The sequence below is a fragment of the Gorilla gorilla genome, chromosome 1 (genome assembly GCF_029281585.2).
Source record: "Gorilla gorilla gorilla isolate KB3781 chromosome 1, NHGRI_mGorGor1-v2.1_pri, whole genome shotgun sequence".
NCBI classification, from domain to species: domain Eukaryota; kingdom Metazoa; phylum Chordata; class Mammalia; order Primates; family Hominidae; genus Gorilla; species Gorilla gorilla.
Genome location: NC_073224.2, coordinates 194,413,345 through 194,441,248, shown reverse-complemented (window position 1 = coordinate 194,441,248; position 27,904 = coordinate 194,413,345). Strand labels below are relative to the sequence as shown.

Genomic DNA, 27,904 nt, shown 5'->3' with positions numbered 1-27,904 from the left:
TGAACAGGTACAGCTGATTCTATCCCATGTGGGTGCTGACTCACAGAAAACACATCAGGGAGGGTTAAACCATTTTATTGCAGTTGGGGGGCAAGGATGGGCAGGCAGTGAAAAGCCTCAGTAGATAAGACAGATAATAGCTACTTCAAGAAGGTAGGGGCGGGCAGCCCAGAAACAGGGCCTTGGAGGGGAGGGTGGGCAAAGAAGCCTTCATCCTACTATTCTTAACGAGTCCTTACAGGTCATTCAGGAGCATTTTGGGGCCCCAAAGGAATAGGTCCTCTTGCTTAAGACTCTGGGCATGGAGCTGAAAGATGCTGGGCTCCAGGTTAGAAAGGGTGCTCCTCTGGGGATCTAAGAGGAAAGAAAAGGGAAGAGAAAACAAGTCATCAGCAAGCATTGCGATATGCACAGAACTAGGCCCTAGGCCTTTCTAATAGAGAGGGACATACAGGACTGACAGGATAAACGGCAACAGAGGTCAGTGAGTTCACAGAAAGGCAGAGACTCCATTCTACCTAGTGTTAAATAATTAGGCAGCTGGCATTCAGGCACCATTCAGATTTAGCCTCCCCAAAAACGGGAATCCTTGTCCTTATCCTCACCTGGCTTCCATAAAGTTCCCAGCTACTGTTACTGTCCAGAAGACTGAATTAAGAGCTGGATGAAGAAACAGACATGGTGAAGGTAGTGGGCAGAGGCAGCTTAGATTGGACAACATGAATGGAGATCCTGGAAAGGGGAACAGAACCAGAAACAGAGAAGATAATGATGTATCAAGGGGGCCCTTCCAACACAGAACTCTCTTCCTCAGGCTAGGACTCTGGTCTCCTCCCTCTTTTTTTTTTTTTTTTTTTTTTTTGAGATGGAGTCTCACTCTGTCACCCAAGCTGGAGTGCAATGGCATGATCTCAGTTTACTGCAACCTCCACCTCCTGGGTTCAAGCGATTCTCCCACCTCAGCCTCCTGAGTAGCTGGGATTACAGGCACCCGCCATCATGCCCGGCTAATTTTTGTAGAAATGGGGTTTCACCATGTTAGCCAGGCTGGTCTTGAACTCCTGACCTCAGGTGATCTGCCCACCTCGGCCTCCCAAAGTGCTGGGATTATAGGCATGAGCCACCGCGCCCTGCTGATCTCACCTCCCTCTGTAACATCCAAACATATAAAGGTACCTCACTGACTCTCTATCAGGTAAAGAATGCCCTTATGGGATACAACCCAGATAATACTGCCCCAAAAGCCCAAGTCAAATCTAGGATAGCTGAACTTTGGTCCCCAGTGCCCGACCTGTGAGACAATTTCCCTCCACTGGCACAGCACCCACACCCCCTGACCTGAGGAGGTTGTGCTCCCTCCAGGCATCTTGGTCCTCTGTCCTGGTAGCCTCCAGGGTATGACCCTTGCCTTCCTGGCCACTTTGCAACTGCTGTAACATCTGCCAGATCATGGGCTCAGGTGGAACCAAACCTCTCCCTCTCTCCCTCCCCATGACTGTCCTCTTCAGCACACTTGGAACCCTCATGTCGGCAAGGATAGTTTCTCATGGCCGGGAGCAGAAGGGTTAGGAAGAAGAGCTCTGGAGAGAGAGACAGTCAGTACAGGGAAGAGAGGAATGGAGACAGGGGCAGGAGAGGGTATCCTGGCCTCCCTGCAGAACAGGATAGACAGAGAGAGGAAAGGTCCTCCATAGAGAAATATGCAGAGACAAGTCTGAACCTAGTCCTACCTTCCAACTGCCAACCTAAGCCTGTCGTCCCTCAGCCAGCTGTTTCAGCAGCAGCTCCTAGTGCTGGCCTGCAGATGAGAGAGAATGTAAGGGGGCTGTTCCCCAACTTCTTTCCTTCTCCCTCCCTGCCTGTGACCAGCCTGTTGCCAAAAACTGAGACAGAAACATTCTGTCTCAGCCATTGGGACGCTTCCAAGCTGACTGAAGAGATTAAACTCACACCATGAGAGACAAAGAGTGCAACAAAATACTTGGCCACACTTCTCAGTAGCTCAGGCAGTTGGAGCCATGGCCCTTAATGAAAGAGCAAGAAGACTTTCCAGGCCAGGCGCGGTGGCTCACACCTGTAATCCCAGCACTTTGGGAGGCCAAGGCAGGCGGATCATCTGAGGTCAGGAGTTCGAGACCAGCCCGGCCAACACGGTGAAACCCCATTTCTACTAAAAATACTAAAAATACGAAAAAAAGTGGCCAGGCATGGTGGCGGGCACCTGTAATCCCAGCTACTCAGGAGGCTGAGGCAGGAGAATCGCTTGGACTCGGGAGGCAGAGGTTGCAGTGAGCCAAGATTGCGCCATTGCAACACAGCCTTGGCAATAGGCAACAGAGCGAGGCTGGGCAACAGAGCGAGACTCCATCTCAAAAAAAATAAAAATAAAAAAAAGAAGAAGATGACTTTCCAGAAAAGGGGACAAGGAAACGCATATTCACCCCCAACCACCTTTTACTTACTCAACTGGTACTGCAGCAACTTCAATTCCTTCTGCATAATCTCTGACTCCTCCCACAGCACTGTAGGAGTGACAGCAGTGCTATTCTAAAGTCAATCAACAAATCCAGAGTAAGAAGGCAAGTAGAGTATCTAGGGTCTTGTGAAACTCTTAGAGAGGATGATCCCCAACTTGTCCCACTACAAATGCCAAGAGTTCAAAGGCCTCAAGAAGGCAAGGTCTTGCCTATCGCTTACTCAGTCTGCAGCTCCTGAGGAAGGCCATTGGTAGTACTGCATTCTCCTGGTCCTGTTTGCATCTGGGCTTGGGCTTGGGCTTGGGCTTGCTCCCACACCTGGCTCTGAAGGCCCTGCAGTTCCCTTCTCAGCATCTCCAGGCGTTGCTCCAGGAGAAAAGCACTCTCCTTTGGGGCCCCCTGCAGCAACCTTAGTGATGCTGTAGTGGGACAAGTTGGGGATCATCCTCTCTAAGAGTTTCACAAGACCCTAGATACTCTACTTGCAAAACAAGACACATGTGCACACACAACAGGTGTGTGGCAAAACTGTGTGCATACATATGAAGCTGTGTATATGAAGAAAATAACTGGCCAGATACCTTCCAGGACACTGATCTGGTACTTCTGCTGCTCTCGCTCTTCTAGCAGGCCCTGCACTGCCTGCCTTAGTGCCTATCACCTCCCCAGGCAGAAAAAAGCACATGAACTACTGTATAACAGCTTTTCCCAACCCCTAGTCTCCTCATCTCACACAAACATCACATATACACACCAAGGATTCCAAGCCTCACCTGAGCCTGAGATTGAAATTGGGATCAGAGAATAGCAACCTCATCCCAGAGAGAGGTTGGGCTCTAGGACTCAGGGCAGCTCAGCCTTTGTGGAACTGTGGGAGTCTCTACAGCCCAAGGCTGTTGAGCTTCGACTCCTGACTGCAGAGGCAAGTGATGAGAGGAAATCCAGGTCCCAGCCAGGTCCCCGGCTGAGGAAATAAGGAAGGGTTAAGTGCAGGGTCTGTGTGGGGAAACAGAGTTCAGGAAAGGACAGAGTTGGAATTTGGAAGGAATAATGGATGATACAGGCACTGGAGGAAGGCACAGAAAGAGAAAGGGCTTGGAAGTAGAAAGAGACATTACTTACCTGCGGTGGAGACCCCAAGAGGATACAGCCACTGCTACAAAAGAAACAGATGCACAGGCCAATGAGCTCTGAGAGTCCCTTAGCCTCCCCACGCAAACTGGGGACCTCCACCAACCCCTCACCTTAATCCGGACCACATTTCCATCAGTAGCGTTGAGAAGCACAGCCAGCTGCTCAAACCAGCTGAGGCCCGTATTCATATCCTGTGGCAGGGGAGCGGCAGGGGTCTGGCTCCCTGGTGTCTTGTGCTTGCTCTCCCAGCGGGGGATACCCAAGGTATCCCCAGGAAAGGCCACCACGTTAGATGGAAAGAGGGGAGTGGGGATGCAACACTGGGGTAGGGGGATGCGCTATCAGACCAAAACTGCGATCCTGTGACTAGGGAAAGGAAGGACGCTCTTGGGGAACTGGGGGAAAAGCGGGATACCGTGATGATACGCAGATATCAGGTGGGGATTGAAGGTGCCAGAACCTGGTCGACACCTCCCCAGAAGTAGTACACTGGCGCCACCACGCCAAACCTGTGCCAGTGACAACTGCCGCCGCCGGCTTCAAAACTTCGGGTTGGTTTTGAAAGTCCGACTTTGGATTGGCTGCCGCAGCGCCACCTGGGAAACTGAGTTCGCCTCTTGCGAACACAACCGGCGATGGAGGCGGTGGAACTACCTTTCTCTAGAAGAGACACGTACATGCACACCCCCACCGTGTAGCTTGCCGGGAAACTGAGTCTTCCTGATTCCGTGTGGCTGTCTCCAAGGAGGAAACGAACTACGCATCCCAAGATGCATCGCGCATAGGCAATACGGTCCCGCTACTGGACCCATTTCCTACCTGGGAAATGGAGTCGAAGCTGACTCAAAAGGTAACGGCCCAAGTGTCCTTGAGACTTCATTCCCCAGCAAGCTCAGCGTGTAACGTGCGCTATGGAGCCGAAAGTCGCAGAGCTGAAGCAGAAGATCGAGGACACGCTATGTCCTTTTGGCTTCGAGGTTTACCCCTTCCAGGTTAGTTTATCCCTCCTGCTGTTCTAGGGCGAAATATATGATTGGCTTCGTTGCAACTGGCGTGAGGCCTCGGGAGCCTCTGATCCTCCTGGGTTCCTGCAGCCCAGTGTCCATGTGACAACAGGGACAGCGTTTCAGTGGGGGCTTGGGTTAAAAAGGTAGTGGTCGAGGCCGGGCATGGTGGCTCACGCCTGTAATCCCAGCACTTTGGGAGGCCGAGGCAGGCGGATCACCTGAGGTGAGGAGTTCGAGACCAGCCTGGCCGACATGGTGAAACCCCATCTCTACTAAAAATATAAAATTAGCCGGGCTTGGTGGTGCATGCCTGTAATCCCAGCTACTCGGGAGGCTGAGGCAGGACAATTGCTTGAACCCATGAGACGGAGGTTGCCGTGAGCCGAGATTGCGCCATTGCAGTCCAGCCTGAGCAACAAAGAGCGAAACTCCGTGTCAAAAAAAAAAAAAAAGTTGTCGCATGTTTGTCCTTTTACCCCCATATAATGCCGGATTGGTTAACGGGAGACACCATATGCCCTGTAACGTGTGTGGCTCAGATTGTCACCTATATAATTTACAAGAAGAAAGGGACCTGTGAGGCAAAGTCACCTTGGAACGTCCTAAAGGATTTAGGAGAGGGCAAAGCCTAGAAGGTTTGCATAGCTATCATTTAGGTCAGCTGAGGAAGGAAGGGCATTCCTGGTGATGAACAGGCAAACAATTGGCTGGTTTGTTCCCTCTACCAACAGAAGGATAATTCATGATATTTCCAGTCATCAGTGCTGGGCTGGGTAATGAAACTTTGTACACTCGCCTGGCACAGCAGTCTCAGCACCACACCCCAACCCCCATTTACACAGTTACATTTCCCCACATCAGTGCCCTGTGCACTGAGCAGTTAAGTTACAAAGCTAAATCAGCTCAGCTTGAGCCCTTTGCCTGATGCTTAAGAGACTACCAACTTCCCATTCCTTCTGCTGAGTGGCTCACAGCAGTCCTGGGAGAGGATATAGAGGGAGAAGTAGGTTGGCTCTAGCTTGAGACTGGTCTTGCCAGAAAAAATGGAATTGAGCTATATATGAAAAGATAGATTGGAAGGAAGGCGGGTTATGTACATCCCAAATATCAGAAAAAGCTTGAGTAAAGGTGTGGAGATAGTGGTGTGGTGTTACCAAGTAAAAGGGCTTGATGCCTGATGTGCTAGAAGCTAATATTATGACACTGGGTTTTTGAGAAAACAAAAGCTATTTGTTGCAGATCGACCTTTAACTCTTTGAGACACCGTTTCAGTGGATGGCAGGTGTGTGGGAGAGTGAGAATGCCTATCTGGCAAGTTGAGTAGACCTGGGTATTAGGAGCTTTTGTACTGAACAAAGCCAACTGCAGCCCTGCCAGTCACCCTAGGCTCCTACCTCTCACCTCCCTACCCCTATATCCAATCAGCCACCAAGACCTATAAGACTGTCTACTGAATCTCCCAAATCCATTCCCTTGTATTCCACCCATCTATGCTGTGGGCCAGGCCACCATTTCTCACTTGGATTACTGTAATAACCTCCTTGCTGTCATTTTACCTCCAGTCTATCCTCCACACTGCAGCCAGTTTGATCTAAAAATGATCATGCTAGTTTACTCCTTAAATCTTCAGTGGCTCTTCACTGTCACCAAATTAAATCCATATTCCTTAAATTGGTATTCAAAGCCAATCAAAATCTCACTCCTATTGATCTCTCCAGCCTTCTCTCCCTCTGATTCCCTCTACAGACCCTTCACTTCCACCAAACTAGACAATTCTCAAATATACCCAGGAATTTTCTGCCAGTGTGTTTGCTTATGCTGTGACTTGTTTATTTTATTCTTTATTTATTTAGAGACAAAGTCTCACTCTGTCCTCCCGGCCGGAGTGCAGTGGTGCAATCACAGCTCACTGCAGCCTCAAACTCCTGGGCTCAAGTGATCCTCCCACTTTAGTCTCCCAAGTAGCTGACTCCAGGCATGCACCAACACTCAGGGTCTCACTTTGTTGCCCTGGCTGGTCTTGAACTCCTGGCCTCAAGTGATCCTCCTGCTTCGGCCAGCCACCCAAAGCACTGGGATTACAGGCATGAGTCACCGCACTCGGTTTGTGACCTTTTTAAAATACACACCAGTGAGTTTATGTCTTTTTTGGTGAAATATAAATAATAAATAAATGCACACCAGATTCTCCTCCCTACATCAACCTGACAGTTGACCAGTTGACTTTCTAGCCTTCAAGACTTAGCATCCAAGAAAGCCTTTTCTTTTCTTTTTTTTTTTTTTTTTTTTGAGATGGAGTTTCACTCTTGTTGCCCAGGCTGGAGTGCAATGGTGCGATCTCAGCTCACCACAACCTCTGCCTCCCGGGTTCAAGTGATTCTCCTGCCTCAGCCTCCAGAGTAGGTAGGATTACAGGCATGTGCCAACGTACCCGGCTAATTTTGTATTTTTTTTAGTAGAGACAGTTTCTCCATGTTGGTCAGGCTGGTCTTGAACTCCCGACCTCAGGTGATCTGCCTGCGTTGGCCTCCCAAAGTGCTGGAATTACAGGCATGTAATTACAGGCACCATGCCCAGCCACAAGGAAGCCTTTTCTAATTTCAGAGGATCCTCATCTGACCCTGTCATTGCACTAGCTATAGTACAGTCATTTCTATTGTTCTTAGTGGTTCTGCCTATTATAACTTTCTGCAGCCGGGCGTGGTGGTTCTCACCTATAATCCCAGCACGTTGGGAGGCCAAGGTGGGTAAATTACTGGAGGTCAGGGGTTCAAGACCAGCCTGGCCAACATGGTGAAATCCCGTCTCTACTAAAAATACAAAATTAGGTGGGCGTGGTGGTGTGCACCTGTAATCCCAGCTACTCGGGAGGCTGAAGCAGGAGAATCGCTTGAGCCCAGGAGGTGGAGGTTGTGGTGAGTCGAGATCGCGCCATTGCACTCTAGCCTGGGCAAGAAGAAGAGCGAAACTCCATCTCAAAAATAATAACAATAATAACTCTCTAACTCTCTGCCTTTTTTTTTTTTTTTTTTTTTGAGATGGAGTCTCACTCTGTTGCCCCCGCTGGAGTGCAATGGCACCATCTTGGCTCACTGCAACCTCTGGCTCCCAGGTTCAAGCGATTCTCCCACCTCAGCCTCCTGAGTAGCTGAGGTTTCTGCCTCTCTATTCTAAGTTCCCTGCCATATAATACATGAACCTATAATAGACATGAGGGGGAACAGACCTAACCACAACAGTCACATTATTAGTTGAGCACTGACACAGACTTCACTTATCTGTTACAGCAGTAAAACCAGCTACAATCAAACGAGTAATGGTCATCCCACTCTGTCCCATTAATGCACAACCCCAGGTAGCCTGTGTAGACTTGTGTCAAGTGTTCTGCACTATGAGTCAGAAATCCCCAGTAAGTGATGCCGGCATATACATAGCACTTTGTGTGAACAGCAGAAACCTCAACAACTACGTGATTTAGCAAGTTCATTGCAGGTTATGTTATGGGTCTTCGGTTTGGGCTTCTTGTGACATCTCTTCTTCATGTTCAGTGCATGAATGTTGGTGTAGACAGTGTTACAGGTGAATCCAATTTCTTGGATGTCCAGGCCAAGTGGACAAAAGCAAATATTGTGTGTCCTAAAACTGAAAATAAAGTTTGCATTAATCACATATTTGCTTTGCTGATTGGTCAACCTCAAAAACACAAGCTTGCTGGCCGGGCGCGAAGGCTCACGCCTGTAATCCCAGCACTTTAGGGAGGCGGAGGCGGGTGGATCATCTGAGGTCAGGAGTTCAAGACCAGCCTCGCCAACATGTTGAAACCCCATCTCAACTAAAAATACAGAAAATGAGCCAGGCTTGCTGGCAGGCACCTGTAATCCCAGCTCCTTGGCAGGCTGAAGCAGGAGAATCACTTGAACCCAGGAGGCAGAGGTTGCAGTGAGCCAAGATCGCGCCACAAACTCCACCCTGGGGAACAAGAGCAAAATTCCATCTCAAAAAAAAGAAACCAAACACAAGATTCCTGTTAGGGGTTTTGTAGACTAATATGGTGTTGACCGTGGTAACAAGGAAGTGTGTCAAAAGCAGGAAAATCCCATCCTGGGCAACATAGGGAGACCCTGTCTCTACAACAAATTATTTTTTTGTTTTAATTAGCCAGCCAGGTGTGGTGGCTCACACCTGTGGTCCCAGCCACTCGGGAAGCTGAGGAGGGATGATTGCTTGAGGGAGGGAGGTTGAGGCTGCAGTGAGCTGTGATCACCTCACTGCACTCTAGCCTAGGTGACAAAGCAAGACTGTCTCAAAAAAAAAAAAGCAGAAAAACCCCTGATGGGCTCAAGTCAGAGGTTAAGTACGTTTCTAGCCTCTTTGGTAGCATCAGTTCATCATTAACTGATAAAAATGTTTTTTTTGGCCTGGCACGGAAGCTCACGCCTGTAATCCTAGCACTTTGGGAGGCCAAGGTGGGCAGATCAGTTGAGGCCAGGAGTTCGAGACCAGCCTGGCCAACATGGCAAAACCCCATCTCTACTAAAAATACAAAAAATTAGTTAGGCCTGGTAGCACACGCCTGTTAATCCCTGCTACTCGGGAGGCTGAGGCACAAAAATCACTTGAACCCAGGAGGCAGAGGTTGCAGTGAGCCAAGATCATGCCACTGCACCCTAGCCCCTGGGCGACAGTGAGACTGTATACATTTAAAAAAAAAAAAAAAAAGGGGGCCATTTTGTTTTTAAAGACAGGTTCTCGCCTGGCGCGGTGACTCACGCCTGTAATTCCAGCACTTTGGGAGGCCGATGCAGGTGGATCATGAGGTCAAGAGATCGAGACCATCCTGGCCAACATGGTGAAACTCCGTCTCTACTAAAAAATACAAAAATTAGCTGGGCGTAGTGATGCACGCCTGTAGTCCCAGCAACTCGGGAGGCTGAGACAGGAAAATCACTTGAACCCGGGAGGTGGAGATTGCAATAAGCCGAGGCTGCGCCATTGCACTCCAGCTTGGCGACAGAGTGAGACTCCGTCTCAAAAAATAAAATAAAATAAAAAGACAGGTTCTCACTCTGTTACCCAGGCTGGTCTCAAACTCTTGGCCCCAAGCAGTCCTCCTACCTCAGCCTCCCAAAGTGCTGGGATTGCAGGCATGAGCCACCGCACCCAGCCTAAAAACAGTATTTTAAGAAACTGCCTGGGCTGGGTGCGGTGGTTCACGCCTATAATCTCAGCACTTTGGGAGGCCAAGTTAGGTGGATCACGAGGTCAGGAGATCGAGACCACCCTGGCCAACATGGTGAAACCTCATCTCTACTAAAAATACAAAAATTAGCCGGGCATGGTGGCACATGCCTGTAGTCCCAGCTACTCAGGAGGCTGAGGCAGGGGAATCACTTGAACCCGGGAGGCGGAGGTTGCAGTGAGCCTAGATCACGCCACTGCACTCTAGCCTGGGCAACAGAGTGAGACTCCGTCTCAAAAAAAAAAAAAAAAATACTGCCTGTTCTCTCCAAATTCATCTCTAGAGTTAGGGTTATATAGCCTGGAACTATGATCTCGTCTTTTGATCTGTCTGTATGGAGATGCTCTGGATATAGTAAAATTTTAATCTATTATAACCCCTTGATCTTCAGTGAAGACATAGCTTGCTGCCACTGATAGTTTCCCCTGACGACATATCAAAAGGATAAAGAAGTGCTGGTTGGGAAGAGACTGGTGGAACCACATCGTTTTGTGTCATTTGAGGATGAGTTGGACTGTGGCATGAATGGCATTGAGGGTTCAGGTGGCTTTCTCCCTCTCAGGCTTGGCTGCAACAACATGCTTCTCCAGATTAACAATATTTTTCTGAACAACTGTCATGGCATCATATGTTGATTCTGCTTTGAGAAATCTCCGATCTTGTTTTTGTCTTAGAATGCCTTCAAGGTGTTGGACTTGGAGGGCAAGTGCGTTGACAGCCACTTTTGACTGTTCCTATGCCCTCATGCACCTCAGTCAGTTGTGGATTTAGGAACCCTACTCTGTGGGTCCTCATTCCTGGGTTTTTCATTTTCTTTTATTATTATTATTTTTTGAGGCGGGGGTCTCACTCTGTCGCCCAGGCTGGAGTGCAGTGGCACGATCTTGTCTCACTGCAACCTCTGCCTACCAGGTTCAAGCGATTCTCCTGCCTCAGCCTCCTGAGTAGCTGCGATTACAGGCGAGTGCCACCATGCTTGTCTAATTTTTGTATTTCTAGTACAGGCAGGGTTTCACCATGTTGGCCAGGCTGGTCTCAAACTCCAGACCTTAGGTGATCCACCTGCCTCAGCCTCCCAAAGTGCTGGGATTATAGCTGTGAGTCACCACGCCTGGCGGGGTTTTTCATTTTCATTGGTTCATTTGTAGTTGGATGAGGCCTGAAATTATTTGTTGTCAGTCAGTCCTTCAATAAATAAAAGAATTCCCTGGGCCAGGCTCGGTGGCTCACGCCTATATAATCCCAGCACTTTGGAAGGCCGAGGCAGGTGGGTCCTAGCTGAGGCCAGGAGTTCGGAGACCAGCCTGGCCAACATGGCGAAACCCTGTCTCTACTAAAAATACAAAAACTAGCCAGGCGTGGTAGTGCACATCGTAATCCCAGCTGCTCGGGAGGCTGAGGCATGAGAATCACTTGAATCTGGGAGGCCAAAGTTGCAGTGGGCCAAGATCATGCCACTGCACTCCAGCCTGGGTGACAGAGCAAGACTCTGTCTCAAAAAATAATGAATTCCCTGTCAAATTCAGTTGAGTTGCTCATAAAAATGCATCACACAGCATCAGTGAAAATTCACTGAATGAGTGAGATGGAGGCTGGGGCAAAAGTGTGAGGCCTGAAGGTTAAGGTGTGGGCCAGGCTGAGGCCTAGACTGGCCCTCTCCAGCCTGGCCTGAACTTTCTGTTTCAGGTGGCATGGTACAATGAACTCTTGCCTCCAGCCTTCCACCTACTGCTGCCAGGACCTACCCTGGCCTTCCTGGTACTCAGCACGCCTGCCATGTTTGACCGGGCCCTCAAGCCCTTCTTGCAGAGCTGCCACCTCCGAATGCTGACTGACCCAGTGGACCAGTGTGTGGCCTACCATCTGGGCCGTGTTAGAGAGGTGAGGAAGGCTCAGTTTTCCCCCAGCTCCCAAACCTACAGCTGCCTCCAGTTCCTCCACACTCAATGCAGGATCTAGACCTAGGGCTAGGAGCCACTTCAAAGGTGAAATGATACCCTAAAGCCAGGCTTGACATTCTGTGATCTTTCCTCATTCTGCCTTCTCACACACCCAGGTTCCACCACCCTCCTCTAACAGTCCCCCAGTGTGAAATTAGTCTCACTCACCCTACACTGATGGGCAACTATATGAACCTCAGACCAGGTTTTCCTTGGCCTCCAAGTGGAATAGGAATGAGTCCAACATTCCCCAGGCATTGCTTTGTCCTAGACCTGCAAGCTTTATGCTGTCCTTTTGAGGACAGAACAATATTCTCCCAACACACACTCACATATACACATAACTATGTACATACCCACTGGATCTCCCCAAAGCTGATCACGCCTTCCTTCACACCAGGAGTTATGTATTTCCCTTCAAACATGTGCCCTTCTGGAAATAACTATAACTATGTCCACACTGGAGCCTCCCAAGTTAAGGTCATGTTTTCCCGAGGACAGGACCATGTTCACACACACAAAACAAACTAGGGCTCCCTCGGACAAGGTCGTAACTCCCCTCATGCTGACAGTACCCTCTATTTTGTCCACTGTTCCAGAGCCTCCCAGAGCTGCAGACAGAAATCATTGCTGACTACGAGGTGCACCCCAACCGACGCCCCAAGATCCTGGCCCAGACAGCAGCCCATGTGGCAGGGGCTGCTTACTACTACCAACGACAAGATGTGGAGGCTGACCCATGGGGGAACCAGGTGAGAGGGAAAATGTAAATAGAGGCTGAGACAGACTGGTAAAGGCCTCTCCCTACCAGGTCCCACATTCCTCAGCCTTCCCTGGATGGATGTGACACAACCCAGAACAAATTAGCTTTGTTCTGGATGGGGGGCAGTCCTGTCACATGCGGTTGTCTAACTGGGTACTCGTGAGATCAGAAAACTTAGTCTGCAGAACTGTCTTAGGATACAGGGGGCACAGCAGTGTTAAGACTAGTGGTGAGACTAGGAAGCCCAGCCCTTCCTTGTGCTCAGAATAGTTTATGAAAGGGTTTGCCAAGAAAAGGACAGAGGTTTATGTAGAGTCAGTGTACACTGAGTGGGAAGTGAACAGGCCTAGCTTGCAATGATGGCAGTTGACTTGGTGCCAAGGGGACCTCCATGACCTTGCTTTTCTTCACCCTCTCCCCAGCGCATATCAGGTGTGTGCATACACCCCCGATTTGGGGGCTGGTTTGCCATCCGAGGGGTAGTGCTGCTGCCAGGGATAGAGGTGCCAGATCTGCCACCCAGAAAACCTCATGACTGTGTACCTACAAGAGCTGACCGTATCGCCCTACTCGAAGGCTTCAATTTCCACTGGCGTGATTGGACTTACCGGGATGCTGTGACACCCCAGGAGCGCTACTCAGAAGAGCAGAAGGCCTACTTCTCCACTCCACCTGCCCAACGATTGGCCCTATTGGGCTTGGCTCAGCCCTCAGAGAAGCCTAGTTCTCCCTCCCCGGACCTTCCCTTTACCACACCCGCCCCCAAGAAACCTGGGAATCCCAGCAGAGCCCGGAGCTGGCTCAGCCCCAGGGTCTCACCACCTGCATCCCCTGGCCCTTGATACCTTTCTCCCATGTAGACCCTGATTTATGGTGGTACTTGCTAGGACTTAATTGGCTTTGGCAAAGCAAAAGGTTTTGAGTACAAGATTACTATTTTTGATAATATAGTAGAGATCTTCCATGAAGATAACAAGTCTCAAGGAAGTTAGGTTTGGCCAAGATAAAGGCCAGGGAACCAGAATTCCCATCTGCCTTCAAATTTTTTTTTTTTTTTTTTTAAGAGTCTTACTCTGTCACCTAGGCTGGAGTGCAGTGGCACAGTCTCTACTCACTGCAACCTCTGCCTCCTGGGTTCAAGCAATTATCTGCCTTAGCCTCCTGAGTAGCTGGGATGACAGGTGCCTGCCACCACACCTGGCTAATTTTTTGTGTTTTTAGTAGAGATGGGGTTTCATCATATTGGCCAGGCTGGTCTTTAACTCCTGACCTCGTGATCCACCCATCTTGGCCTCCCAAAGTCCTGGGATTACAGGAATGAGCCACCGTACCCAGCCAAGACTCTATCTGTTCCCATTTCTAAGCAGTGCCCCAAGATGTTGTTACAGGGCCTAAGGGGCAAATATCCTCTAAAGAGTACCTACCAGCAGGGTGTGGTGGCTCCCGCCTGTAATCCCAGCACTCTGGGAGGCCGAGGCAGGTGGATCATGAGGTCGAGTTTGAGACCAGCCTGGCCAATACGGTGAAACCCCATCTCTACTAAAAATGCAGTTAGCCGGGCATGGTAGCGCAGGCCTGTAGTCCCAGCTACTCAGGAGGCTGAGGCAGTAGAATCATTTGAACCAGGGAGGCAGAGGTTGCAGTGAGCCGAGACTGCGTGGCTGCACTCTGGCCTGGGTGACAGTGTGAGACTCTTTGCCTCAAAAAAAAAAAAAAAAAGTACCTACCTCAGGTAGGGACTGAATAAACACGTGTAAGGCACTTTGGAAAAGTACCTGGCATATAGTAAGCAGTATGTTGGCCGTTACCAAAGGCCCTGGGAATTCTGTACTGCTGCTCATGGGTGTAGTCTGGGTTCTAGAGGGGTGGGCAGGTGGGAGTAGCTGAGGAAGACAAGTGGCTGGAATGGCATCACATGATACACAGAAGTATCCTCAGTTCTGAATCTACCTTGGCCTCAAGGGCCCAGGAGAATAACTTTTCCCAGCTGACAGCCTCTCTGAGGACAATGACATATGAATGAGGATCAAAACGAGCTTTGGCCAGGCACTGTGGCGCTCACCTGTAATCCCACCATTTTGGGAGGCTGAGGCGGAGGACCGCCTGAGGCAAGCAATTCAGAACCACTCTGGGCAACATAATGAGACTAAAAAAGACTATCTCTAATCAAGGCTAGAACCAAGGGAAGGCTAAGAATTGCCCAGTACTGTGCAACTACTGAAAGCCCTACCCAAGGCCACCAGCCTTGTCTTCCTCTTTCCTGTCAGTTCAAAAGGAACAGAAACCTCCAGCTCTTTTACATAGCAGGTACCAGGCATTTATCAGAAGAGGCCAAGCTTCTGGTTCCCATGCAGCCCTTTGAATAGTGTGTCTAAGCAAAAATAGGTGTCCAAGTAGTCACACTGAGACTTTTAACTGGTAACCCAGCCTGTGGCGTAAGTCACAGTGCTCTGGCCAACACTATAGCAGGGCTTATTCTTCTCCCTCGTGTAGTGAAACAAAATGTAACACCTTGGGTTCATTCAGTTCCATTCCCTATGTCTACCTGTGTCAATATAATTCCCTGATTTGGAGGCAGCTCTCCTCATTTTCCCCAAAACAGGGAAAGCAAGGAGTAAATTCCTCTTAAAATCAAAAGCTAATAATATGCTTCCTAAAATAAAGACTCATCAAGGTCTCAGTTCAAGTTTAATACAAACTACAAAAGATTAATGGGTTGCTCTACTAATACATCATACAAACCAGTAGCCTGCCCACAATGCCAACTCAGGCCATTCCTACCAAAGGAAGAAAGGCTGGTCTCTCCACCCCCTGTAGGAAAGGCCTGCCTTGTAAGACACCACAATTCGGCTGTATCTGAAGTCTTGTGTTTTACTAATGGAAAAAAAAAAATACAGAAGAGGTTTTGTTCTCATGGCTGCCCACCGCAGCCTGGCACTAAAACAGCCCAGCGCTCACTTCTGCTTGGAGAAATATTCTTTGCTCTTTTGGACATCAGGCTTGATGGTATCACTGCCAGGTTTCCAGCCAGCTGGGCACACTGCAAGAGAAAGGCACCACTAATTAATAACCTTCTCAATGGTATGCCCCACCATTCTCCTATGGACAAAACCAGTTCTGCACCTGAACACTCAGATACCAGGAAACCTACCCCTGCAATCAGTCTAAGATCATTCACCCTTTTAGTATAAGCTAACCATTTTACAAACATATAATCATCACCACAGCCTTAAGATACTATCATGCCTAATTTATTCATGTAGCACTTGAAATTTAAATTTTCCACAAAAAAAGGCAAAGTTTAAATGATTTGCCAACACTCTCTAATCCTTAAGGGGAAAAAAAAAGCTAAATAAACGACACACATAGGACTATGTAAACCCTTAACACTAAACTTTCTGACAGCCCTTCAGAGCTCTGAAGACAGCAAACTCAGTCTGCCTTCTCAGCATTCCTCTAACTCTACCAAACTGGATAGCCTGAACCTTATAAAGGATCAAGAACTTAACAGAAGCCCCCGCTTGTTTCATTAAGTAACTGCCATCTACCCCTTGGTAAGCAAAAGGCAGAGTTTGAAATTTTTCATAGATTTATACAGAAAGCACAGCCTTCAACCTTTTCCTGACAATGCCTAAGAATGTGCCTCAGGCTAGCCTGAAGAAAATGAGGCAAGGGGACTAATCTCTTATTTTTCTTTTTTCTTTTTTTTTTTTTTTTGAGATGGAGTCTCCCTCTGTTGCCCAGGCTGGAGTACGGTGGTGCAATCTCCACCTCCGTCTCACTGCAACCTCGGTCTCCCAGGTTCAAGCGATTCTCCTGCATCAGCCTCCCAAATAGCTAGGATTACAGGTGCCCACCACCACACCTGGCTAATTTTTGAGACAGTCTCACATTGTCGCCCAGGCTGGAGTGCAGTGGCACAATCTCAGCTCACTGCAAGCTCCGCCTCCCGGGTTCATGCCATTCTCCTGCCTCAGCCTCCCGAGTAGCTGGGACTATACAAAAGTAGTGGGGCGTGGTGGTGGACCCCTGTAGTCCTAGCTACTCAGGAGGCTGAGGCAAGAGAATCACTTGAACCCAGGAGGTGGAGGCTGCAGTGAGCTGAGATCACACCACTGCACTCCAGTCTGGGCGACAAAACAAGACTCTGTCTCAAAAAAAAAAAAAAAGTGTTTGGCATTCATTGGCTCTTAAATGGTACCTATTTAAGAGGCTGTACATCTTCCAGTGGGATGGGAAGCAGCAGAGACCAACAGAGTCTGAAGACGCAAGCTTCTGAGTTATGAAAGCCTGGGTTTGGGAGACTAACCTATATGTAGGTTCCTAGGAAAGTCCAGTTAAAGGGCCTACTTTGCCACTGCCGCCTCCTTCTTAATGCTGAACCTTATCTCCCACAAGAGGGCAGTCTCAGCAGGTGTCAGCTGAGCCATGTGTCATCTGTGCAGGCTAACTGCCCACACATCCTTCTGCAAAGGGTACCTCTTGGTTATCAGTGCTCACTGATCCCTATATAATCAGACTCTAATCCCTGTAAAAAGATTACTTGGTGCTAGCCAAGCTAGCACCTTTGGGTCTTCCCAAACATATACCACTAATCCAGACTCTAATAACTTCATTTCCTTTAAATCACAAGATCAGAGCTGAAATAGGCCTTAGAAAGCTAGTCTGGGCTGGGTGCAATGGCTCAGGGGAGGCGGAGGTTGCAGTGAGCCAAGACTGCGCCACTGCACTCCAGCCTGGGCAACAGAGCAAGACTCCATCTTGCAAAAAATAAATAAATAAATAAATAAAAATATGAACTATATGGATTAACCTCTTGTCTCAATAAAGTTATTTAAAAAATGGCATGCTTTATCTCTAGACGTGATTCCCAACCATTTTGTTTTGCCCTAATACATCTGTGAGATCATCCTACATTCAGTAAGTTAGATCTTTGGGAGTGACTGATTCTAAATGAGCAGGACAGAAGAGAGGAGTATGTATACTTTGAATAAAAAGCCTTTATATTCTCCTTCCCAAGCTTTTCCATTACCCTCACCCTCACAACACACTGTAATCCAGGGGCTTCAATTTATGAAGAGAAATGCCTATTTTCTTATTTGGTAGCTTCTGTTCCTACTATCTTTCCCATTCTACCACTGTGGGGAAAAGAGAGATCAGATTGTTACTGTGTCTGTGTAGAAAGAAGTAGACATAGGAGACTCCATTTTGTTCTGTACTAAGAAAAATTCTTCTGCCTGAGATGCTGTTAATCTGTAACCTTACCCCCAACCCTGTGCTCCCTGAAACATGTGCTGTGTCAACTCAGGGTTAAATGGATTAAGGGCTGTGCAAGATGTGCTTTGTTAAACAAATGCTTGAAGGCAGCATGCTCGTTTTAAGAGTCATCACCACTCCCTAATCTCAAGTACCCAGGGACACAAACACTGCGGAAGGGGAAGGCCACAGGGACCTCTGCCTAGGAAACCCAGGTATTGTCCAAGGTTTCTCCCCATGTGATAGTCTGAACTATGGCCTCGTGGGAAGGGAAAGACCTGACCGGGGTTCCCCAGCCTGACACCCTGTGCTAAGGAGGATTAGTAAAAGAGGAAGGAACGCCTCTTTGCAGTTGAGACAAGAGGAAGGCATCTGTCTCCAGCCAGTATTGCGGGCAGCAATACTGCTCTTTAAGGCATTGAGATGTTTATGTGTATGCATATCTAAAGCACAGCACTTAATTCTTTACCTTGTTCATGATGCAGAGACCTTTGTTCACGTGTTTATCTGCTGACCTTCTCTCCACTATTATCCTATGACCCTGCCACATCCCCCTCTCCGAGAAACACCCAAGAATGATCAATAAATACTAAGGCAACTCGGAGGCCGGCGGGATCCTCTGTATGCTGAACACTGGTCCCCTGGGCCCCCTTATTTCTTTCTCTATACTTTGTCTCCGTGTCTTTTTCCAAGTCTCTCGTTCCACCTAACGAGAAACACCCACAGGTGTGGAGGGGCAACCCAACCCTTCATACCACCACTCTGTTGTCCTGTTATCAGACAGATGGCTTACCTTCCCCATGTTTGTCAGTGAACTGGAAGGCCTGAACTAGTCTCAAAGTCTCATCCACAGAGCGGCCAACAGGGAGGTCATTTACAGTGATCTGCCGAAGAATACCCTTATCATCAATGATAAAAAGGCCCCTGGGAAAAGAGATGAAAGGAAAAGCAATACAGGTTTAGAGATGTGCTTTGTCAGAATACAGAGGCTTGAAGCCTGAAGGAAATGGACTGGTCTCCACATTCCTACTGGCCTGGCCTTAGTGAGGAGGCCCCTGCATAAAGGAATGAAATGATGAAGGAGTCTCTACAGATCAGGGCTCTAGATCTCTCCAAATAAAAGGCTTTCAGCCAACTGGATACTTGTCCTGATGACATACCTGAACGAGATGCCTTCATCAGTCTTTAATACCCCATAATCCTGAGCAATGGTGCGCTTCGGGTCTGATACCAAAGGAATGTTCATGGGTCCCAGTCCTCCTTGTTTCTTAGGTGTATTGATCCTATGGCAAAAGGCAAACATACAGTTACATTCAAACTCTTGACTTAACTGTACCCATTCCTCTTTCCCCTTTCCCATATTCCTAATCTAACTTTCCAAAAAGACTGTTTTTTTTCCCGTTTTCCAGCAATAAAGTGAATGCTGAGAACAGTTAAGGTAGGTCACTAGGGTACACTCAACTGCAACTGAAGCTGCTTCTTCTCTGCTGCCAGGTCATGAGAGCAATAAGAGAAAGTCAGACTTTGCTCCCTTCAATGAGAAGCCAATACTTGAAAGTCTATTGCCAAAGCTTCCCAGTTGCTGTTTTAAAAGTTCACATGCCAGCCAGGTGCAGTGGCTCACACCTGTAATCCCAGCATTTTGGGAGGCCGAGGTGGGCAGATCACGAGGTCAGGAGATCAAGACCATCCTGGCTAACACGGTGAAACACAGTCTCTACTGAAAATACAAAAAATTAGCCAGGTATGGTGGCAGGCGCCTGTAGTCCCAGGTACTCGGGAGGCTGAGGCAGGAGAATGGCGTGAACCTGGGAGGCAGAGCTTGAAGTGAGCGGAGATCACACCACTGCACTCCAGCCTGGGCGACAAAGCGAGACTCCATCTCAAGAAAAAAAAAAAAAAGTTCACATGCCAAATAGACCAAGAGATTTACCATGCTAGATGACAGAAGTGAGAATCCACAGAAGCACCAATCACTTGGCAGTTGAGTTTCTTAAATTCTTCTGCCCTATCACTGAAAGCAATGATCTCCGTGGGGCACACAAAGGTGAAGTCAAGAGGGTAAAAGAAGAACACAACATATTTTCCTGGGGGAAAAATCGGAGTCATGGTTAGCATTCAACACAGACTTCCTTGCTTTGTATTTTCCTATACAAAAAGAAGCAAGTTGATGGCTGACACAATAACCACTAACTGCCAAGATGCTCAATATAGATGTCTCCTAGAAGCTACTTTTAGAACCTGGTGCATTAGGAATACCTGAATGAAAAAAACTTCCAATCCCATACTTTATTCTCCAGCCTCCATGTCATAGCTACCAACTACAGAGTAAACACTGTTCAGTCTAATTTTGATCTTTTCTGAGTGGCTAAAATTAACATAAACACCAAGTTCTCCAAAGATAGCAAAAGCAAGGATGCACTTATAAGCATGGCCTAATGCCAATGCTTAACAATACCCAGAGAAAGCTGAATTGCAGTACTCCTCTGCTGTAGAGATAAGACACCAATAAGAAGTCAGAGCCTTTGCACTTCTCCCGTGATGAACCATAGTAATGGAACAAGCATGGTTTAAGTGATCACATGTGTTCCTAACATGCCTGACAGGACAGGAAAAATTTTAAGCCAGGCACAGTGGTGTGTGTCTGTAGTCCCAGCTACTTGGGAGGCTGAGGTGGGAGGATCCCTTGACCCCAGGAGTTTGAGGCCAGCCTGGGCAACACAGCAAGACTGTCTCAAAACAACAGAAATATATATATACATATACACAGAGAGAGAGAGAAAGAGGGAGACAGAGAGAGACAGAAAAGACAAAAGTACTAGTGAGTAACAGAACTTCTAGCTGCAATTTTAATGAAGTCACTGGGATTAGCCACTGAAATAACAGATCTTCAAACTGGCCAGGCAGCCTTCTCGCCACACCCACCAGGCTTAAATACTAGAACAATTCCAAATATTCACTCATTTCCAGGTAGCAGCAATGTTTGAAAAGTCAAACAGGCTGGGTGTGGTGGCATGGTGGCTGACGTCTGTAATCCCAGCAGTTTGGGAAGCCGAGGCGGGTGGATCACCTGAGGTCAGGAGTTCAAGACCAGGCTGACCAACATGGTGAAACGTGTCTCTACTAAAAATACAAAAATTAGCCGGGTGTGATAGCAGGGGCCTGAAATCTCAGCTACTGGGGAGGCTGAGCCAGGAGAATCGCTTGAACCGGGGAGATGGAGGTCGCAGTGACCTGAGATCATGCCACTGCACTATACAGCCTGTGCGACAAGAGCAAAATTCCACCTCAAAAAAAAAAAAAAAAAAAAGCCAAACAAGCAGCCCTTTTTGACATTTACCACTTTGCAGTATCACTAGAAACTAACTCATCTAAACAACCCCTCCAGGACTTTGCCTAACAAGCACTTTGGGGCCTCAGCAGGTCAAGCTCTGGAGGGCAGAGAGCAGCTCCTCCTAGACCTCCTGGTTATACCCCTGGGCCCAGGTCACCTCCCTATGGTGCAACTTACCTTGTTTGCTGGGAGAAGCCCCAAGAACAAAGTGTGATTATGTCAGGAAACCTAGTCAAATGTTCTACCAAAAACTAACTCCAGGAACTAATGCTACACCACTGAGAAAAGGACACTTGACACCTGAGTTTCAGGTTAGCATTCTAAGGAATCTATATCCTCAACTGTCCCAGGAGATCGAGCTGCTCTGGGACTACAAGGTAAAGAAAGGAGGAGCCTCAACAGAACTTGCCAAGTGTCTGCATGAAACTATGACAACAGAGGCCGGGCGCAGTGGCTCACGCCTGTAATCCCAGAACTTTGGGAGGCCAAGGCAGGCGGATCACAAGGTCAGGAGATCGAGACCATCCTGGCAAACATGGTGAAACCCCGTCTCTACTAAAAATACAAAAAAATTAGCCAAGCATGGTTGCGGGCGCCTATAGTCCCAGCTACTCAGGAGGCTGAGGCCTGAGAATGGCATGAACCCAGAAGGCAGAGCTTGCAGTGAGCTGAGATCACACCACTGCACTCTAGCCTGGGCGACAAAGCGAGACTCCGTCTCAAAAAAAAAAACTATGACAACAGAAAGGAGAGTTGTTCCATCTGTAATATCAACTCTCCTCCGGGGTCAAAACAGGCAAGGGAGAGTGCCTAGCCCTCAGCCTAATATTAACAGCTGTGATATATATGTGACCCAAACAAACTGAACAAGCAGTGTCACAGCTCCAGAGATTTGAGTGAGCTCTGAGACTTTAAATGTAGAATGTCTCTTATAACAAGAGATAATGAGTATTTCTCCAATAATAAAATAGAGGAGGGCCAGATGCAGTGGCTCACACCTGTTATCCCAGCACTTTGAAAGGCTAGGGCAGGCAGAGGGCTTGAGCCCAGGAGTTGGAGACCAGCCTGGGCAACATGGCGTCCAGCTCTACAAAAAGTACAAAAATTAAGCCAGGCGTGGTGGCTCATGCCTGTAATCCCAGCATTTTGGGAGGCCGAGGTGGGAGGATCATCTGAGGTCAGGAGTTCGAGACCAGCCTGACCACCATGGAGAAACCCCGTCTCTACTAAAAATACAAAAAAAAATTAGCCAGGCATGTTGGCGCATGCCTGTAATCCCAGCTACTCGGGAGGCTGAGGCGGGAGAATTGCTTGAACCTGGGCAGTGGAGGTTGTGGTGAGCTGAGATCGCGCCATTGCACTCCAGCCTGGGCAACAAGAGCAAAACTCCATCTCAAAAAAAAAAAAAGTACAAAAATTAGCCAGGCATGGCACCATGCCCCTACAGTCCCAGCTACTTGGGAGGCTGAGGTAGGAGGACCACCTGAGCCCAGAGAGGTAGAGGCTGCAGTGAGCCATGACTGCGCCACTGCACTCCAGCCTGGGTGACAGAATGAGACCCTGTCTCAAAAATAAAAATACAGAAAAAAAACAGACGAGGAATACTGGAAAGATAATTGAGCTAGTACATCCAGACATAATGAAGCATGTGGTTTCTCCAGAAGTGGTTTGGTCCTAGGATATATACCCTGTAATCACTTGATAATCACCACTTCAACATGAAGGTAACAACCTAAATACTTCTTCCTAGGAGACAAAACATTTTACAGTCAAACAACATTGACACAAATCTAACAAGCCATCCCTAGAATATAAAATAACTCCATCTCAATGAGCCCAGTGTTAATTCTCTCACCTTTGTAGTCAGACAGGCTGATATCTTTAAACTGACCATCTGGCATAACAGCTGTGGCTTTGAAGTTGGGGGCAGGGTGCCCAATTTTAGCATTTCCTGAAGACATCTTCCTATCAGCTAGAAATAACAGAAATGAATTAGAAACAAGCCTTAATTTTCTACATAACCAGCAGCCTTCACCTACCTACTTAAAGAGACTTAGCTGTAAACAATCAAGGCATTGTCCAGTGTCCCTGAATACATTAAATGTTGTTTTAGTAAGAAGCTCCAGCCAGCAGTCAAGGGTCACAGTCCGAGCTTTCCAACTTTTGGAATGAAACAAGTCTCTGAATCTCAGCCTTTGTTTTCATTTAAAAACAGCAAGGCAATTTCTTTATACACTGAGATAACCTCTCATTCTTTCTGAACCATAATTAGTGCAGTGGCATCTTATTCATTATACAGAAGCAGAGAGAGAGGCAGATGAAGACTCTCAAACCAGAATCCAAATGCACAATGCCACAAACACTTTTGTTTGGCTCCCCAAAAGCCACGTTGACCTTTCCCATCACTGTGCCTCCACCTGCCTTCATAACATCAGAAGCATATTTGACTTTTCTCCAGGTAGCTTTGTCCAAGACAGCACACAACCTATAACTAATTCAACTTGTCTTATTTGTTTTTGTTTTTGTTTTTGACGGAGTTTCGCTCTTGGGGACCAGGCTGGAATGCAATGGCGTTATCTCGGCTCACTGCAACCTCTCAGGTTCAAGCGATTCTGCCTCAGCCTCCATAGTAGCTGGGATTACAGGCGCAGGCCACCACACCCGGCTAATTTTTTTGTACTTCTATTAGAGACGGGGTTTCTCCATGTTGGTCAGGCTAGTCTCAAACTCCTCACCTCAGATGATTGCCCAACTCAGTCTCCCAAAATGCTGGGATTACAGGCGTGAGCCACCGCGCCCTTCCAGTCAGTCCAACTTTTAAGAGGCAAGACCACTGGGCGCAGTGTCTCACACCTGTAATCCCAGCACTTTGAGAGGCTCAGGCTGGCGGATCACCGAGTCAGGAGTTCGAGACCAGTCTGGCCAACATGGTGAAACCCCGTCTCTACTAAAAACACAAAAATTAGTCGGGCGTGGTGGTGCATGCCTGTAAGCACAACAACTCAGGAGGCTGAAGCAGGAGAATCACTTGAACCCGGGAGGCAGAGGTTGCAGTAAGCTGAGATCGCGCCACTGCACTCCAGCCTGGGCAACAGAGTGAGACTCTGTCTCAAAAAAAAAAAAAAAAAAAAAAAAAGAGGCAAGACCAAGATATTGATTGGCATCTGCTTAATTTCAAATCTTAGGTATTGTGTAAGCCCTAGAATTCCCTTCACAAATGGGTTCCTGACTTTGGGGCTAATATCCCAGGGCGAAAACAAGTAGAAGAATCAATTTACTGCTGAAAAGGAAGGTTGCGCTGGATTCACCCAGATCAACACCAAGATTAGTACTGAGATCTTGGCCAAGCGCTGTGGCTCAAGCCTGTAATCCCAGCACTTTGGGAGGCCGAGGCAGGCAGATCACCTGAGGTCAGAAGTTCGAGACCAGCCTGGCCATCATAGTGAAACCCCGTCTCTAACAAAAATACAAAAAAATTAGCCAGGGGTGGTGGCACGCGCCTGCAGTCCCAGCTACTCGGGAGGCTGAGGCAGGAGAATGGCGTGAACCCGGGAGGCGGAGGCTGCAGAGAGCCGAGATCGAGCCACTGCACTCCAGCCTGGGCGACAGAGCGAGACTCCGTCTCGAAAAAAAAAAAAAAATTCAAAAATTAGCCGAGGCTTGGTGGCACAAGCCTGTAATCCCAGCTACTCCTAAGGCTGAGGCAGGAGAATTGCTTGAGTTCGGGAGACAGAGGTTGCAGTAAGCCGAGACCGCGCCACTGCACTCCAGCCTGGCCGACAGAGCGTGACTCTAGCTCAAAAAACAGAGATTTAACCCACTAAGCCGCGGTCTGAAAGCTTTTCCAAGTCCCAAAGTTCTTAGTTCACAATACCACAAGCAAAAGAAATTTTGTAAGCATGGATCTTAGCAAACTTTTAACTGTTTTTTAAAAAGTCCTTAACACCTTTAACGACAAAAAACAAGAACCAAAAACTAAGGCATGCTGCAACTTGGTGCCCCCAAATGGCCTTCTCGTCCAATCCTTCTTTCCCAGGTGGCCCCCCAGTACAAAACCCAACCAATTCGGGGTAAAGGCTGCTGGATTCAGGCCGGCGCCGGGCCCCTTCAGGGGATCTGCCCAGCGTAGAGGGCCACATCCCTAAACCCCACTTCAGGTACCCCCTGTACCTTCCCAGCACTGGAGAAAGCACCAGCAGAGAGAGTGCTTCAGCGGGGACATTTGGGCTCATCGCTAACTCCATTCCACGTACAGGAAAATAAAGACGGGGAAAGGGTATCCGAAGCTCCGCAGCTAGTCAAGGCTCAGGACCCGGAACAGCCAAATACATACAGGCTGTCTTCTACAGCCACGAGTCCGGATACAGGTCCATTCCAGAAGCTTCCCGAACCCACCCCGTCCGGCAGGAGGCTAGTCTCGGAGACCCCCACCACCAGCCCGCCCAGACGCCGCGCCACGTGCTCGAGTTGCCGGGGGAAGACTCGACTCGAGTCCACGCTAGCCTTGGGGTTCAACCAGGTTCCCGCACCTACGTGGGGGGCCCACGAGAGGGGTGTGCGCCGCGCTCAAGCAGTCTCGGACTCCGGGCCTCCCCCGGCTGCCTCACGCATCACAGCACCCCCACCCGAGCGCAGGCGGGCCCCGGACAGGAGGAGGAAGAGGCAACAGGCAAGAAGGGCGCGCCGCGCCTCACTCCGCAGGGGCCGCACTGCCCACACTCACCAGTCCCAACACAAGTCGCAGAATCTAACCACCCTCACCAGGCAAGAACAAGACGCGCAAGAGCTCCCCGGGGCGCGGCCTTTATAGCCAGTAGGGCTCTCGCGAGAGTCGGAACGGACGGGGGTGCCGGAGGAGGAGAGAGAGGAGGGGGATGTGGCCCGAGCCCCGCCCGGCGCGCCCCGCCGGAATGACTCGGCGCTTTCCCTCGTTGGGGCGGGCGCGGAAAAATACTAATACCCCACCCTGTTGCGGATGGCTGAGGTTGGAGTGAGGCGCCCTTGTGGCCGCTCCCGAACCCGAACGCTTAGGTTAATCCTAGATCTCTGCGGAAAACCAGGATTCTCTTTACTTCCAGGACCACTACGCACTGTGCCCTCAATGCCCAAACTGGAGTAAGCGTCTTAGCTGCTGCCTACGGAGGACCACGTCTAACCACACCAAGCCATAAGAACTGTCTATCCAAATATTTCTTAAGTTCGCAGCCTTAACCCCAGCGCAGATCCTCAGTAACCCTCATGGCTTAGATAGCTTCCTTCATTGTTCTCTTTAATTACAGGGTTGCTGCTTTCTTTTGTAAAGGAAAATAAAATATCAGGACTCCTAAACTTACGCCAAAGGGAAAGTTCATCTTGGGAGGCTGACTCAGTTATACGACCATCCTCTCCCCGGATGAATAATTTGACTTTACAATATTGAGTCAAAACATTACACATTAGCCAGACCCACACGGTAAGGCAAAAGGCCTCAGACATTTCCTGATGACTACCCCCCACAAACACACATACACAAAATCATAATTAATTATTTGCTCCCCTGGAAACCTTTAAAGTATGTAGCCTCCCATAAAACAAGGACGTGTCAATTGCAACTAGATCTACAATATAAAGTCTAGTTCCTAAAACTAAAGTTTGTTCTATTCCACATTTTTTTGAGACGGAGTCTCACTCACCCTGTCGCCCAGGCTGTAGTGCAGTGGCACGGTGTTAGCTTACTGCAACCTCCACCTCCCGGGCTCAAGCGATTCTCCCGCCTCACCTCCGGAGTGTCTGGGACTACAGGCACGCTCCACCACGCCCAGCTAAGTTTTTGTATTTTTAGTAGAGACGAGGTTTCATCATGTTGGCTAGGCTGGTCTCCAACGCCTGACCTCAGGTGATCCGCCCGCCTTGGCCTCCCAAAGTGCTAGGAATATAAGCGCGAGCCACCGCACCTGGCCTCTATTCCACAAATTCCATAAATGTTCACTACTAGATTACCTTTCTACTAGACCACTTTCTACCTTTCTAGTAGTACCTTACTACTAGATTACCCTGAATCCACCACATAATTGTTTTCTTCCTCCATTCCCTTTTTCTTCAAACATTCACCTTATCTTATGTAAAAATGTAGATTTAGGCCACCTAGGAGGGCGGATCATAAGGTCAGGAGATCGAGACCATCCTGGCCAACATGGTGAAACCCTGTCTCTGCTAAAATACAAAAACTTAGCCGAGCGTGGTGGCGCGCCTGTAGTCCTAGCTACTTGGGAGGCTGAGGCAGGGGAATCGCTTGAACCCGGAGGCAGAGGTTGCAGTGAGCCGAGAGCACCACTGCACTCCAGCCTGGCAACAGAGCAAGACTCCGTCTCAAAAAACAAAACGTAGATTTCCTGAGCATTAGCTAAAGTCTTTGCCTCAATCTTTCCCACCTCCACTTTTCAAGGAAAATGTATAAATACTAAAAACCTCCTGAGAACCTCTTGGGAAGAAACAGCCACAAAAGTGTCTGTGACATGGTTTAGTCAGTTTAGTCACTCATTTCAATTAACACTGTCTCTTATCCATCCCTTCCACTGCAGCTGAAGGAAATCTTTCTGAAGTCTGATCATGTCACTCTTATTCGTGGTTTAAAAGCTGGGGCTAAAGAAAGAAATAAAGTAAAATTTAAAAAGAAAAGAAAAATAAAAAAATAAAATAAAAGCTGAGGCTCTGTAGTCAATTTACTGAGTTAAAACTCCTCACTGTCAGGGCCGGGAGCGGTGGTTCATGTCTG

General features: G+C 48.4%; 3 protein-coding genes across 5 annotated transcripts; 1 reads left to right on the top strand and 2 right to left on the bottom strand.

The window, feature by feature from the left end:
- Positions 1–59: 59 nt before the first annotated feature.
- On the bottom strand, positions 60–4,314 carry CCDC163 (CCDC163 homolog). The gene is given in 6 exon segments (XM_031008068.3): positions 60–354; positions 606–619; positions 622–732; positions 2,463–2,547; positions 3,600–3,677; positions 3,722–4,314. Coding segments are annotated over 6 exon segments (474 nt in total). The 5' UTR covers positions 3,800–4,314; the 3' UTR covers positions 60–246.
- Positions 4,310–14,334, top strand: MMACHC (metabolism of cobalamin associated C). The gene is made up of 4 exons (XM_004025697.5): positions 4,310–4,603; positions 11,544–11,738; positions 12,397–12,549; positions 12,983–14,334. Exons 1-4 carry the CDS (start codon positions 4,523–4,525, stop codon positions 13,400–13,402), a joined length of 849 nt encoding a protein of 282 aa, XP_004025746.1. The 5' UTR covers positions 4,310–4,522; the 3' UTR covers positions 13,403–14,334.
- Positions 14,335–15,235: 901 nt separating this feature from the next.
- Positions 15,236–27,064, bottom strand: PRDX1 (peroxiredoxin 1). 3 transcript variants are annotated; one of them, XM_019017599.3, is made up of 6 exons: positions 26,823–27,064; positions 23,006–23,122; positions 19,750–19,903; positions 18,977–19,099; positions 18,610–18,740; positions 15,236–15,600 (listed from the first exon to the last, which is right to left on the bottom strand). In XM_019017599.3, exons 2-6 carry the CDS (start codon positions 23,109–23,111, stop codon positions 15,515–15,517), a joined length of 600 nt encoding a protein of 199 aa, XP_018873144.1. In that variant the 5' UTR covers positions 23,112–23,122; positions 26,823–27,064; the 3' UTR covers positions 15,236–15,514. The 3 variants fall into 3 exon arrangements, with proteins under 3 accessions (XP_018873144.1, XP_055203565.1, XP_018873139.1); XM_055347590.1 differs by lacking the exon at positions 26,823–27,064 and adding an exon at positions 25,912–26,296; XM_019017594.3 differs by lacking the exon at positions 26,823–27,064 and adding an exon at positions 25,874–26,137.
- Positions 27,065–27,904: the final 840 nt, after the last annotated feature.